Source organism: Gadus chalcogrammus, chromosome 7 (assembly GCF_026213295.1).
Source record: "Gadus chalcogrammus isolate NIFS_2021 chromosome 7, NIFS_Gcha_1.0, whole genome shotgun sequence".
In the NCBI taxonomy this organism is placed as follows: Eukaryota; Metazoa; Chordata; class Actinopteri; order Gadiformes; family Gadidae; genus Gadus; species Gadus chalcogrammus.
In genome coordinates, this window is record NC_079418.1 from 26,610,070 (window position 1) to 26,625,069 (window position 15,000).

A 15,000-nucleotide genomic window follows, 5' to 3' on the forward strand; every position below is an offset into this window, starting at 1 on the left:
AGAAACACATGCACAAGGGATTTATGGACAATTTTATTGAAGTAATCTCCATCATCTACACACCATCAGTCATGTCAATGTTTTCAATTATTTAAAATATTATTATTTTACAATTACTGAATTTTATTGCATAGTTTATTCGAGATAAGGAGAATTGGGGCTCTGGGGCCCTTGGCGCCCCCCAGAGCCCCACGGACATGTGATTGTTTGGTGTCCACTGGGATGGGACCTTTTTGTTGAATGGGTCGGTTCAGCAATTACAGTTTCAACCCTACTGCTTATGTGTTGAAGCAGAGTAATGTGTGTCTGTGTTTGTATGCGTAACATGCATGTATTTGTTTGTCTACTCTGCACACTCGTGTGTGGGTGAGTGGATGGGTGTGCGTGTGGCTTTATGTGTATGTGGCTTTATGGGTCTGTGTGTGTGTGTGTGTGTGTGTGTGTGTGGGGGGGGGGGGGGGGGGGGGGTCTGTGCAAAATAAATAAGGTTGTGCACCAGCTCCCACAGAACAGGTCCTTTATATGTGCTGGGTGGTGGGCGGGGCTTCCCTGCAGTTAAAAACTAGAGCAGAAAGTCAGGTCTCACATTAGAAGAAGGTAATGCCTAACCGAGTTACCAGAGTGTATATACAAGATGTCTGCTGTAAGCAGTAAATTGGAGGTGGAGAGAGAGAGATTAGATGTTACTCAAAGATAAAGGAACCATACGATCAGAAGATTAAGAGAACCAAAACAGTAGACATAGCCCAAAATCAGAGAGAGAGAGAGAGAAAAGACCACAAGACCAAGAGGAAAACCCATACAGGGCCTTCCTTGGTATTTTTATGGCCAAAATTGTCATGCTATGCATATGGCTGGAAATTCAATTACACACTGAGTGCAGTATTTCCTGTGTTGGGTTCCTCTTCCTAAACCGGGGGATAAAGGGCACAATCCTCCTTGTATGTAATCTTAGCCACATATTAAATCTCCAAGGACATTACTGAAAAAAGCGAGAGAGAGAGAGAGAGAGAGAGTGAGAAAAAACTGTTATTTTGTGCTGCTGTTGACCCATATCTACCAGTAAATCATCATTGCCACCAGAGGCCTTGTGCAGCTTAAAAACGTCACTTTGTAATGACTCCTCAATTCATCACTTTCATCACCCGCAGATTTATTCATTTGTATCATATTCATATGGTAGAAGACCAAGGCAGAGAGATTAGTTCATGACTTGGTGGCCGTGGAACTTCATGAAACAGAAAAGAGAGATTAGGTCATGACTTGGCCGTTCGCAGGCAGCTGCTACCCTTTGAGAAAAGAGGCGATTTGGTTCAAACCATGAAATAATATCATTCATAAGTGGCTGGAAAAGAACGACCAGAAACTGTGAAGCATGCTCTATGAGGAGGAAAGGAAGAAGGGAAGGAAGTCAGGAAAAAGGGCCTCTCCTGTCCAATTTCAGTGCACTGTATTGGGAGCCTGCCAGAGAGACACTGGCCCTCAAGTCTTCTGGCTGTCTTTTGTGCTCTTATCTGATGCTAGATCAACGGAGCTCTATCTCTGTCTATCCGTCTCTCTGTCTCTTGCCCATCTTTTACACCCCCATTCCTCACCCCACTATCAGCCTGCCCAGTGCTGCTTTGGGGTCTGTCAGACAGATGATGGTCTGGTCATATGGTCAAGTCCCCCCCAGAAGCAGAAGGCCTGCCAGTTTACTCCCACAATGGCATCACACATGGGTCACAGGGCTGGCCTCCTTGTGTTCATGTGATCCTACTGTTCCCCTGTATCCATGGGTGTGTGTGATGATGTCTGTGTGTCTTTGAGAATGGGTGGGAGGGGGTATATGTGTAATTAAATAGTGAGCAAAAAATATAGAAAATAATGTTGATAATCGTTAAAGCTGCTGGCAACCTAAAAAGGTATTCCCACACGGCCGACCCCAGCAACCGCTACCCAAGCGAACTGCTGAACTTTCCAGTGATTTTCCAGTGTATTTACAGAGTGTCTGTGGAAACTAGGGTTTAGGTATCATTATTTTTTATTTATGATGGTCCATACCTCGTATCCTGGGCCTGGTCAAAAGTTTCCAGCATTTTGACAATGGGGATTGCTGCAATTCAAAAATTGGAGTCAAGATCAAATGTCCTGTCCAGCCGTCGTTTGACTTTTCTGGTATTTGCTGGCGAACAGGCCTTGTTCTCCATAAGTTCGGAAAATATGTTTTTATTTTTGCGTCTCATTTTGAGGGCACTCGGCTTCTATGATTCTACTCATAAAATGTAGATTGCATTCAGCTAAAGTAAACTCATCCAATGCACCCAAAAATGAGTCTTCCAAACCTAGAAATGAAACCTGGTGTGGGGGGATTGTTGCTTTGAGCTTGTACACTCTCCGTCGTGTGACGTGTGCGCTCTTAATGCTGTTGAATTTAAACTAGGTCCCGATCCACAGCATCGGTATCTGGCCGATAATGGCCCAGTACGCTGGATCTGTTGCGCATGAGAGAAACCGCATGAGAGCTACCTGTTGAACTGTCATGTCACCGGTGTGGCAGTAGTTCATCCCTAAATGAGAAAAAAGTGCAACAGCCGAATGCAAAATTTGCTTCTCCGTTGGTCTTCCTTTGAGGCCAGAGCGTGAAGACGTCACGCCGCCAAGCTTGGTATAGAGCGGATCATGTGATAGGCACGCTTGTGGATGCGATGACCATCATAGCTCAAGATTAATTTAGACCTGAATGGTGCATGATAAAGGGATTTGTCGTGTCCTTTGTGTTATAACCTTCAAAGTTGAACAATTCTAAGTCCTTTGGAAGCCCTTTCATGAGTGGGCAGAGGGACAAGAGAGGGGAGAGGCAGGTAGACAAAGAGGAAGATGGACAGACAGAGCTGATGGAGAGATTAGAGTTACAGAGCAGTCCTTTTGGGTCCGTGTTTAATAACACGGGAAGAGAAATTACGGAGAGAGAGGGAGAGAGAGAGAGACTGAGTTCTGCTGCTCTGCCCTTAAATGCTGAGTTGTTCACCATATATCACACGTGCACTATATGTCATCATATCACTAAAGCACTGAGTGTGTGGGGAAAAAAGCTGATTGGCCTCAGCTTTCTAAGCTTTTTACGCAACAAGGTGCAACAAGGCAATTAAGTGATACTTTGCCTAAGATAAAGTTTTGAGCACCAGTACCCAATGCTGTGACCTTCACACCAACACCAACACACTATATTCAGTAGGATGTGGTTTTCGGAAAAATCCAATGCATATACCACTTGAAAAGCTTCGCAACACACTGGGTTTGCATATGCTATTATCTCTCTTGAAATTTACATTTAAAGAGGGTTGTTTTCGTGGCTTTGGTGATTGTGTGGAATATTTTTCTTGTTAATTAGCGTTTGTCGCGGCTCGGCCACGCCCCACGCTCCCTCTAGTGGCTGCTTGTGGGAGTTCACCACCTTGTCGATGGAAGTGCTTTCAACCAGGAAATTGTATTAACCACGAGTCCGTAGGGTCCGCCAGTACTCGCTGAATGTCAATTTTCCAATCACATGGCTGAACGTACACTGCTCATTTGCATAAAGTTAACTGACGTTCAACTTTTGCCCCTCCCCTTTACACACGCCGCAATCTCACGCCAGCAGGCAAGCCTTCCCAGAATCCCTGGCCCCACTTGGTGGTACGGCACACGGCCAATACAAAGTGAGAGGGAGGCGAGTGCCACACCCAAGGCCACGTGTTGGGTGGGGCCGAGCCCTAAGTGTTATAGCTGAATTTGGCACGGCTTATCACTAGTCTAAATAGGAGAGGAGAGGCTCATCAGCATGCCTTGCGGCAAAAGTCACCACTTGGCCCTGGATTAAAGTGATAGTAAAAACAGATTTAATTTGGTTCTAGCTCGATTCTTTTCCCAATTTTATGGACTCTTTTTTTTGTTGTTTATTGTGCTGAGATCACACTTCTGAGTTTGTGGTTATTGACTGCTGCGACAGCTGCTTGCCAGCCGAGTTGGCTTCTCTTTAGATTAGCTTAGCTCTCCATGGCTGCACTTACCTCACCATTAAACTATGTAAACACACCACATCTGAGAGGGAGAGAGGCCCATCAACTTAATGGGGACCGTTGGCCCTGCGGTGGCTCCTGTGAGTGGAGAACCGGATGCCACTGGCCCCTGCCCATCCCTGCTCAGCTGACCAACAGATGGCATACTGGATCAATCCAAACTTCCCCCACTGGTTGAGCATCCTCGTCCTCTTTCATCACTACCTAAGTCTACTAAGTCTCTGTTTAAAGAAAGAAACCGAGCCGGTTCTCTTGCTAGATGTTCAGAGAACCCTTCCATTTCTTAGTAGCATTTAATCAACTAAGAAATAAATGCAGAGCCACTATAAGGATGGCCAAATCTTTTTCATACCCGTAGAGTCGTAGACCATGCTTCTTTGTTCACTCTACATTCAATTTATCAAAGTGACTTAGCTAATGCACTGCAAACCCTTGATACCATGAAATAATAAAGATTAACTTTATCAGTTATTTTGAATAAGCTTTCCACTCCATTTATCACTGGGCAAATAATATATATTTAATCTTTCCAATTCAACTGGTATAATTACCAGTATCTTTAAGTCAGGTGATTATTTTGAACAATTGAGGAGACAACAGACTCGGCCAATATCCAGAGTTCCCTGGCTGGTAGAAATGCTGGAATCACTGGTGAATAACCAACTCAAAGCATTCATCTTAGAATATTCTGTTTTGAGCCCTTATCAGTCTGGTTTTAGACCTCTTAATAGCACCATAGGTTACATTACTTGTCAATTGTATTGTCTTGTATGGACTAAAGCTAGCATTCTGCTGCTATTTTCCTTGATGAGTCAAAAGTACTCAATATGATCATTAACTGCTTATTCAGAGTGTATATGATATTGGGTTTGGTTGAATTGCTTCTAAAAGGTTTCAGAATTCCACATAAGATCTGTTATGTTCCCTGTCTTGTTTACAATTTATACCATATTGTATTGATGTTGACTGTATGATCATATTTACACACTTTTCCTTGTTGTGCTTTACAACTTTATGTTAATGCTGTGAAAGATGCACTTGTCAACCTTAAAGTAGCACTCAAGGCAAGCAATACTAAGTTCTATTTTCTATGGAAACAGATCCAGCTTCCCCTTTCAATTGTATAAAAAGTACAGTGGAGGCAGTCTTTGTATCTGTCGTAGATTATGGGGACATAATATACAGACATACTGCATACTGCCTTGAGCCAGTTTATCATTGGGCCCTGGGATTCATTACAGAAAACCAGAAGTGTATGACAGTTTGTTGGATTACTTGCTCTGCGAGCTGTCTTTTCTTCAAGTGTGGTGGGTTTATACTGAATTCACACACATCTTCAAAATTGGAAAACTCACTAGTCCTTCAAGACTAGGATCCCAAACCACTTCACCTGAGTGTAAAATTGTTTTAGTGTTGTCCTCTTTGAATTGTCTGCCTTTTGAGGGATCTCGACATTATTGCTAATGAGGGAAAGCTCAATGAGCTTCCAGGCTTATGTAAAGGTTTGAATAATAATTAAATTACATTTAATTTATGGAGTGCTTTTCAAGGTACCCATGGCGCTTAACATGGTGAATGTGTATGTCTGTGGCAGGGGTTGTGACACATCATGGGTCAAAAGTTTTGTTTTTAATATTTTAAAAGTTAAATTGCACAAATTCTTGTTTCAGTTGTTATTTTGACAATGTTGTTAAGCAGCCCCCACCCGGTCTGATGGCAAAACCCACCACCTTAACTAACACATTTTCTGCGAGAAACCCTGGATCCCAACACACGGCCAGACGGATCAGTGTATCAAATTAGAGAATAGAGGATGATTGGAGGGCCTTTGTTGGTACAAGTGCCAGGGTGTGTATTTGGTAAGGACACAGGGGTTGTCCCCTCCTTCTGGGATCATGGGGTTACTAAAGGTCCAGATCTTAAGTGAAGATGCAGATCTTTAGTAAAGAACCAGATCGTAATGACAACAGTGTAACTGCTTTAAAGCCCAATAGAAATAAAAAAAATAAAGAAATAGTCCATTAATACTGGGTCATTTCTCCACCTTCCTCAATGGTCTCTCAGATGCATTGGAAATGCCCTTTTAGAATGTGTCTTCCCACTTCATGGTAAATGCCATGGCAACAGCAAACTTCCAAAACAGTACAAATAATGAACCCCATTATTCTCTTCCGAGAAATGCAACTGTTCGCCGCTTCCAACCTTGAAAGCACTCTTTAACACTGCATAATTAACAAATGAAGGTCAAACATATCTTTCATATTTTCCCACTCAGTGGCCATACACATATTTGAAGCTCTTTCATTGTGATCAACACATAATGTTGATGCTGCATGACTTATTTTAACTGCAGTAAGTCTAAATATTTGGGCCCAAAAATACATATTTTTATATATTATATTTTTCTATGGATTTTATGAAAGTCACTTGTAAGGATGCATAACTAACTTTTCCTCCACAATTTTCAACGCTGTTAAACATTTTCTCTGTCACTCACTCACTCACTCACTCACTCACTCACTCACTCACTCACTCACTCACTCACTCACTCACTCACTCACTCACTCACTCACTCACTCACTCACTCACTCACTCTCTCACACACATTCACACTCTCTCTCTCACACACAATCACACTCACTCTCTCACACACATTCCCACTTACACACAAACACACACACACCTCCACCTCCCCTTTCTCACGCTTTTCTCTCCCTCTGTCTTCCAGGTCAGATGACAACAGAGTGTGGTCACCAACCGGAAGCGATGATGGCAAGATAAGCCCCTACATGGAGTCTGACACGCAGGTACACAACCTACCGGTATTTATTTTCTGAAACACTTGTCAAAACACAATTAAAGTGTAATATTCTACCTGACATTTGAGGCTTGAGTTCAAACCATGAACACATGGATAATAAACGCTAACAACTAGTGTGCTTGTCACTGAATGCATTTAGCTTTAACCCTAGAAGTCCTTTCTACCGAACAATCTAAAAGATTATCCACAACTCTCAAACATGTTTCAGCTTCGCCCTTACATGACTTTTCCTAAATATGTCTCGTTTACACTCGCTCGTTTCCCTAAAATTCTTCAACTGTACCGGAAAACAAGCTTTGTGAACCGTGCAGACATGGTCCTCTCTGTAGCTGCAAGTCCTGCAGCTCACCTTTTCCCCTAAAGGCATGGCAGAGGTGCAGGTTTACTATAAAAACAATGAGGTAATCCACAGCAGACTTAACCATTAGGCCTACTCATTTGAAGCATTTGCACTTGGAAGTAAATAACTACAGTAGATAAATCAATATATCATAAATAATTGTTGCCATTTTACCGTACCTACCAAGCTCGGCTTTACTCCACATATGGAAGAATCTCTTTCTCAAAATATAGTCTTTTTTTAAAACACTCTTATTGTTGATTGCAACTATATTCATTTATTTTTATCGCTTTGGATAAAATAATTGACTAAATGGTTTGAAGGGTGATATAAACTCTCCAATAATCTTTCTGTACTTCAAGTTAGAAATAATGTGTAATCGGAGTTAAATTATGCTTGTACATTACCAGCATATGACCAGTAATGGTAGAGTTTTCTGGTATTTGTCAAATGCATGTAAAAAGCCATTGAGAGTTGACCGCGACTCTTGCAGCAATGCAGTAGAATCTACCAAACCGGTCTGGTGGTCAGAATGAACAAAATGTCTTTGAATTCTGCCTTTTCTCAAATTCTATAGGCCAAGACCAATGTTACCTGAAAAAATATCCATATCACAGGGAAAAACTGAATGTGAATGACAAGGTTGAGTTAGGTCCTTACTTATGCAATACTCATTTGTGTGCTAAAACCCACACAACACGGTAGGCAAGGTTCAAGATAAACTATCAAACAACACAACCTAGTCATCAGGGTTATGTTCAGGACTACGGCTGTCCCTGTGTCTTAGGTTCTTCCTGTAAACAGTGTCCATGGAAACGCACAAAACAAAACAAAATCCATTATGCCAAATTATTCACATGATCTTCAAGGAGACAATGCCTCCCACTGTGGGCCAGAGTGCTTTTGAAATACTGTCCTGATTGTTCTGCGGCCCGAGAGGCTGAAAAGCACACACTAAGGCTTCATGGACCCTTCCCTGAGAGGCTGCAAAGCCCACATTATGGACCCTTGCTTTATGGATCCTCCTAATTCTGGTGTGCCTAAAGTCTGTGTGTGCTTTTGTATATGAGCCGGCAAGAGACAGCAATATAAAAGAGGAAAAGGAGAGAAGTGATCGATTTTTTTAATGAAATTACTGTTGCTTTAATTTTTGTTATGCCATCTCTATTTACGTACATCTCTATACGCGTCTCTATGTAGGCTAGTATGGCTCTTGATGGTTGATATTTTCAGTGTGTGCTCCACAAAATAATTAAATCCCCCCTCAAAGAGTATCATTATTTTACTGTATAATCTTGAAATGTAATGCATGTGTATTTCTAACACCATGTCCTGGTTTTAATTAAATGTGAGAAATGAGAACCATGAGAACCAACAACTGTTTATACAAACGGAGACATGCGTGATAGGAGCGCTTGGCTTGAGGGTAACTTGAGAATGGTAAATCTATTTCTCTTTCTCTTTCTCTCTTTAACTCTCCCTCTCTCTCTATTACACTCTATTTTTCTTTCTCTCTCTCTTTCTCCGTCTCTTTCTCTCTTTCTCTATCTCTCTCTTTATATATCTCGAAATCAATCTCTCTCTCTCATATATCTCAGACCTCCCTAAATATCCTTTAGTTCCCCCAGTTTCTCCTCCCTCAACATAACTGAATCAGAGGAGATGAGAGGTCCCAAGTCCGTCCCGTTGTAGCTCCACACTCAGGTGGAGTCCTCTTTCAATGTGGAGCGGAGGGCTGGGGGCTGCCTCCAGTCCCTGAGGGGCTATGAAGGCCAGGTTTCTATTTTATTGCCACACCATTGTATTCAGATTTGGCATCAAGGAGACTCAACAATACAGATTTTTCCCAACCCAAAAAAAGCACATTGAACAACAACCCACACTCTGAACTTTTCTATGCTCTGAGTCTAATCCAAACCGAACTATATGCCAGTGTGTTAGTCAATTACTGCACACAGCCAGATTAATGACTAGTTGAGTCTCGGTGAAGAGGACATTCCTGAGGATATAAAGCTGATTGAGGTGAAAGAAGAAACATTCATCATTAACTATATACAATGATGTCACACAGCAATTACAGTAATCCCCCAATTTAATCTCTTAGCAATGATGTATACACTCTAGTCCAAACAATAGTGAAGCAACATGACAAATCTGGTCGCTGTCAAAAATCAGCAACAAATGGATACATTAAAGGGCCCCAATGCTACACCAAGGTGTCGTTGATGAGCAGAATAGATCCCTGTGTGACATCACAAGCAGGGATGTTTTACCGATGGATCGATTATTGACATTGTAATCTCACACAGGAGTATCTTTTGAATACCTCTTTTGAATAACACAAAGCTTGCACTTCTATCCAAAATCCTGACGGTGCTTCGGGCCACCATTATGGTAATAAGATGTTTGTGTGTAACTGATATGTGAATCATAAATTGGGTCCAAGTGCTTGAACATTTCATCCTCCCACAAACTCTGCCGGGGCCGTTCCGCAGGGCCAGGTTTTAAAAAGTGTTCCTTACCACAATGCTTTGTTGGAAATTCCAAAGTTTGCATATGGGACTGAGCGTCCCGGCAGGAAGTGACACATGGGTGCTGTGATGTGGTTCCTCTCGCCAAGGTTCCATTGGAGCTTCTCCCAAAACAAGGAGTGAGGAAAGGAAAGTATTTCTGGACCTGATGACTTTTTAGTTATTGAGACGCCTCAGGAGGATATCTGGTGTGCTCTCTGCTCTGGGTTCTATTTCGGGGAGTCAGGGAAGGTATGGTGGTGTGGTGTCAAGGAACTGTGCTAATATCCTGGCAGGGCGGTATTTTCTGAATGACTCACTCATGGTTGTGCACTATGATGAGATTCAGATGGGATCACTGAAGAGAAAACACATCAGGCTTTCACTTTCACAGGCTTTTTCAAAGAATATCTAAGTATTTCTTGTATTTCAGTGTGAGAGGTGTCGATGGACTTTCCCAGGGTACAATAGAACCATTATGTGAATGCAGAAAGCAACTTTCACCACAGATCACCACAATATTCATTAAAAGGCCTAGCTGTAAATGTGTGTCATATCTGTTTTGGTTTATTTTTTTTGTCTGAATGTCGGCCAATTAACTTAAGAATATTTAATAGAAGCAATGCCACCGATCTATGAGTTATTTTGTGGACAGAATGAGGTCTTAAAATGTGGAAGCTCTGAGACGTGGAACACACGTCAACAAAGTTCTCTGTTCCAAGCACCATTTTGGGCTCAGCCAAAGTACTATCATAGCATAGCGAGGTATCCAAGCTAATATGAATAGGAACTGACAGACAAAGAGTGTTTATGTGACTCAGGGGCCGGCATCTCTTCACGGCTTGGAGCTCCAAGCAGCTGGAACTCAGAACAGGCATGGATGAGAAAATGGTTTGACAGGTTGTGGGGAAACTGTTGAAAAGAGACATTCATAGCAAGTAAACAATAAACATCAGAAGCTGATTTTGCCCGACTAAAAGAGATCAGGTGTCCTTGAAGTAGTTAGGTATCAGGATAAAACTTTTTTGCAGAGGAGAAACCTCTTTTCATATATTGACGTTACATACATGAAATTGGCTCATTGGGCTAGTGTAATACCTTCTGTTTGAGTCGAATTGATGGCACAGGTATTGCCAGATTAAAAATATGTTGTGGTTGTAGGTGTGGAAAGGTTTCCTGTAATAAAAAAATATAGAATTGTGAACAACAAAGTGATGTTTACAAATTGCCATCTGTGCCCGCCAGACCGGTAGCGATCCATTCGGTTTCTGGGTTAGTCGCATGAGTTACAAATTTATCAGAACAAATAGTATTTTTCTCATTTCCCAATGCTGTCTTCTTCACAGACATGTAACTGGCTTCTACAAGGATATAGCCACAGCCGACTTCTCAGTTGTCTCAATATTTACAATTGCCTTGTGCCATAGTGCATGCCTTCATTCAAGGATGTAAACACGGCTCATACCAATGACGCATTTGACCGGTTGACCAATAACCTTGCCCCCTTCCCCTTATGTCCAAATCCTGTCATGACCCCAAGCACCAAAAAAACGAAATTGTTATTTGAAAATTGTTCTGGTGGGATTCCAATATTTTTTATTTTTTATTTTTTTTTAATCAATCTGTGGAATGTTAATTTTTTCTTTGCCATACAGCAGCCTCAGCTCCTGCTAAAATCGTACACTTGTGAATCCCCTTATCTTAGTGTTTTGTGCTCAGTCCAAATCTGTCTTTTTGGTTTCTAGAAGGTTCTGCACCCCCAAGTTCTCTTCCTCCACATTTGGTTTGCTCCACTTGTCAACATGTTGATGAGGGGGTTGGGGTGGGGGGATTAACTGAGAGGTACCCCCCTCTCAGATAAACCCCCGACTCAGCCCTGATCTGTATGGTGTAAAGTCCCATCTGTAGCAGGTTATGGTACAAACATCAACATACCCACATGCGCACACATACACACATACACACACACACACACAAATTCAAACATAAACACATACACACACACACAAAGAATTACACTCCCTCTTTCGATGTTGATCTATGCTCATCTTGAGCGTCTCTCTTGGCCCACCAGGAAATTAAGATTTTGTGGTCGCAGTTGTGGGGGGTAAATAAACAAGCTCAGGAAGTGGGTCAGTGTGGGACATGGGGTGCCACAGTGTCTGTGGTGCTAGTGGGGGTGGGTGGGGGTCAGGTTCTGCCTCTGTGCGTGTGTGTGTGTGTGTGTGTGTGTGTGTGTGTGTGTGTGTGTGTGTGTGTGTGCGTGTGCGCGTGCGCGTGCGTGTGCGTGTGCGTGTGCGTGCGTGTGCGTGTGTGCGCATAAGTGAATGGCTATCGACTAGTGTGAGTCAGAGTTTGTGTTTATGTATCCACATTGATGTATATTCTAAAATTGATGTGCAGTCTCACCAGTGTGCTTGTTTGGAGGAAAGGGGGTGTCAGTGGTCATCTGGGGTAAAACACCAGATGATTTCATTTAAGCTCCCCTCCACCTTTCACCTCACCCTTCATCCCCTTCAACCCCCCCCCCCCTCCCCCAAAGTCAACATGATGAATGAGGTCTGGTCCATGAATTCAGGCCAATTATGCCCCCGTATACTTTAGACTTATGCATTTGTTATGTGCATGTGTTCATGGTTGCATGGGTTTAATGGATAAGCAGCTGCAAATGGAAAGGTAGATTCGAAAATATAATGGCATTTGTTTGTTCTTTACATTGCTTTGAATTACTCATTCCTATTCTTTCCTAGTCTCTCATCGCTCTTTTTTTGAACATACAAACACACACACACATGCATACTATACTTTTATACAAAGAAAGAGTGCATTTTCAGTGAATCGCATAACTGATTTTCACTTTCAGTTACACTTGCAGCTGAAACAAATAAAACAAAACAAGGCATGTTAAACGGGAACCACTTCAAAACAAGTCAGCACATTCTGGAGGCACTTATTCCCAAGCTAAGAGGATAGGATATCATGGGGAGAAACAAACACTTGGGCAGCTATCCTCAAGTCAGTGAAAATAAGCATTAAACATGGCCTTGTGCAAGAAAATATGGCCTGTCTCAACAATCTCCATGTAATGCCTTCCACTGCCTACTCTGCACATGAAAGGACAGACGTTTTTAAAAAGAATGATTGTACTCTTTTAAGATAGTCAAAAACCACAAATCCAAGAGCAATCAGTAGGGAGGTAGGTAATAGGTTTGAATGTAGTAAGGTAGTAGGCAGGTTGGTAAGTTAGTAGTTATATGTAATAAGGTAGTAGTCTGTGGGTAGCTATGTATGTATTAAGGTAATAGTCTGTTGGTAGCAATGTATGTAGTAAGGTAGTAGGTTGTTGGTAGGTATGTATGTAGAAGGTTGTTGGTAAGTATGTATGTTATAAGGTAGTAGGTTGGAACGCAAATACCTTGTAACGTAAAAGTTGATATTTAGTAGGCAGGCTGGTATGTATGTAGTAAGGTTGAAGCTAGGTGGTAAGTATTAAGGTAGATGAGAAAGTAGGAACGGTAGTACGGTAGTAGGTAGGATGGGAAGTAGGTAGGTATGTAGTTAGTAGGTAGGTTGGTAATTGGTATCTAAGTACTAAAGGTTAGTAGTTAGGAAGGTAGTAGGTAGGTAGGTAGTAGGTTGGACGGTGGTATGTTAGTCGTAAGGTAAGTATTTACTAAGGTACTAGGTAGGTTGTTTAGATAGATAGGGAGGTAGGTAGGTAGTAAGGCAGATATGCAAGTAGTTACCTTACCCTTAGGTAGGGAGATACAAAGGTGGTGTAAGGTAGTAGATATGAAGTAAAATGACAGACAGACAGATTGACAGACAGACTCAGAGGTTGGTAGGGAGAAATACAGACAAACAGACGGAACAGATGTTTTAACAGAGGTGATATCCACCAATGAAGCTCTCACTCCAAAAGCCTGTCTATATTTAGTCCAGACAAAGATATACAGAGACTGAGGCAGAGTCATCTATTTTAGAGGAACAGCTGTCTCACAGCCGATTGGCCTAATGAGAAAGCCGCAAGTCTGCTGTACCTTGAGAGAATCCTCAAATCACTCCCAAAGCTTGGAAAGTGGCCAATCTGGCATTTTTATTAGCACGGTGCCAGATGTGCAAACATATAAATCTGCCTTCTGCCTTCCGCCTAAAGCGCTGTATCTGTCGGCAGCTGAAACTGAGCGAGGACCATTAGAACACAAACAGAAGGGGCTGACAGGACGGGAGTTCAGGGGGAAAACAGAAGCCGTGCATTGTCAGTCTGTATGTCTATTAAACCCCGGTCACACTTTAGTAGACGATCGTTCACGGTTAAGTTGACCAGAGGAAGGTGTATTCCGGTCCCGTCTTGTTAAAATCATTAGTTATTCATCAGTCATGTAATATACCATGTAGACAAGACTACATGCTGGTATTTGTATGTAGCAGTATCTTCATTTTGGCGAAAAATCACTTTAAAAAGGAAAAGCTTTTGTTACATCTTAGCGTTTTAAAATCATGTCAATTCCGGACTCCAGTTGTTATTAGAGTGAAGCTAAGCAAATCGGAGTGAGGTGAGGGCAGCGTTGAATTAGCTGCTTCAGAAGGAACTATTTAAAGCAACTAAAAAGCCCAATTTGATTTTCCAACTAGTTTCTTCAGTTCGAAAGTCCTTAGACATTTCTCTATTTTTCTTGGACCAAAACAACACGGGACCTCCGTTTGTAGCTCTCTTGTTGACCCCTAACAACATGGGGAAGAATCCAACACTCTTCGCTCGTAACATAGATTTGATGTCCTTCTTCTTCTCCCGCTGTCCTCAAAGTGCGCCACATCTAACAGGTTTCCCACCGGCCATCCCTTATTGTGTTCTACAGAAGTTCCGCCCGATAATCAGCGGAAACGGAGGCTACGGTCGGAAACAGTCCTACACCCAGGAGCCCGAGAATCAGACCCGGGCCACCCCCCCACCACCACCGCCCGCCCCCCAACCAGCTCACCTGAATAATGAACCTGCCAGGCCCAACACCAGCCCCAGCTTCACCTATGGGAATGGGAACAGCCACAGGAATGTCCATGGCAACGGCCATGGCAACGGCAATGGCAACGGCCATGGCAACGGAACTGGGCAGTACAACAGCCCCGCCGGTCTGAACGGCAATGGAGACCGCTCCCTGCCTGGCAAGATGGGAGGTCTCCAGCTCGGCAGTGCCTCCTACAGGTTAGGAGGCTTCTGTGTAATCATTTGAATTCTTTTACTTTTTCTTTACATTTACAATTACATAGACCCACGTGCAACACACATAT

The 15,000-nt window shown here is 42.5% G+C and overlaps 1 protein-coding gene across 1 annotated transcript in view; it reads left to right on the forward strand.

Moving 5' to 3' along the window:
* The window catches only part of pdlim4 (PDZ and LIM domain 4), a 33,795-nt gene that overhangs the window by 9,793 nt on the left and 9,002 nt on the right, over positions 1–15,000 (forward strand). The window contains exons 3-4 of the mRNA XM_056594078.1: positions 6,769–6,847; positions 14,571–14,914. Coding sequence (XP_056450053.1) covers positions 6,769–6,847; positions 14,571–14,914 — 423 coding nt within the window. The remainder of the gene's footprint in view (positions 1–6,768; positions 6,848–14,570; positions 14,915–15,000) is intronic.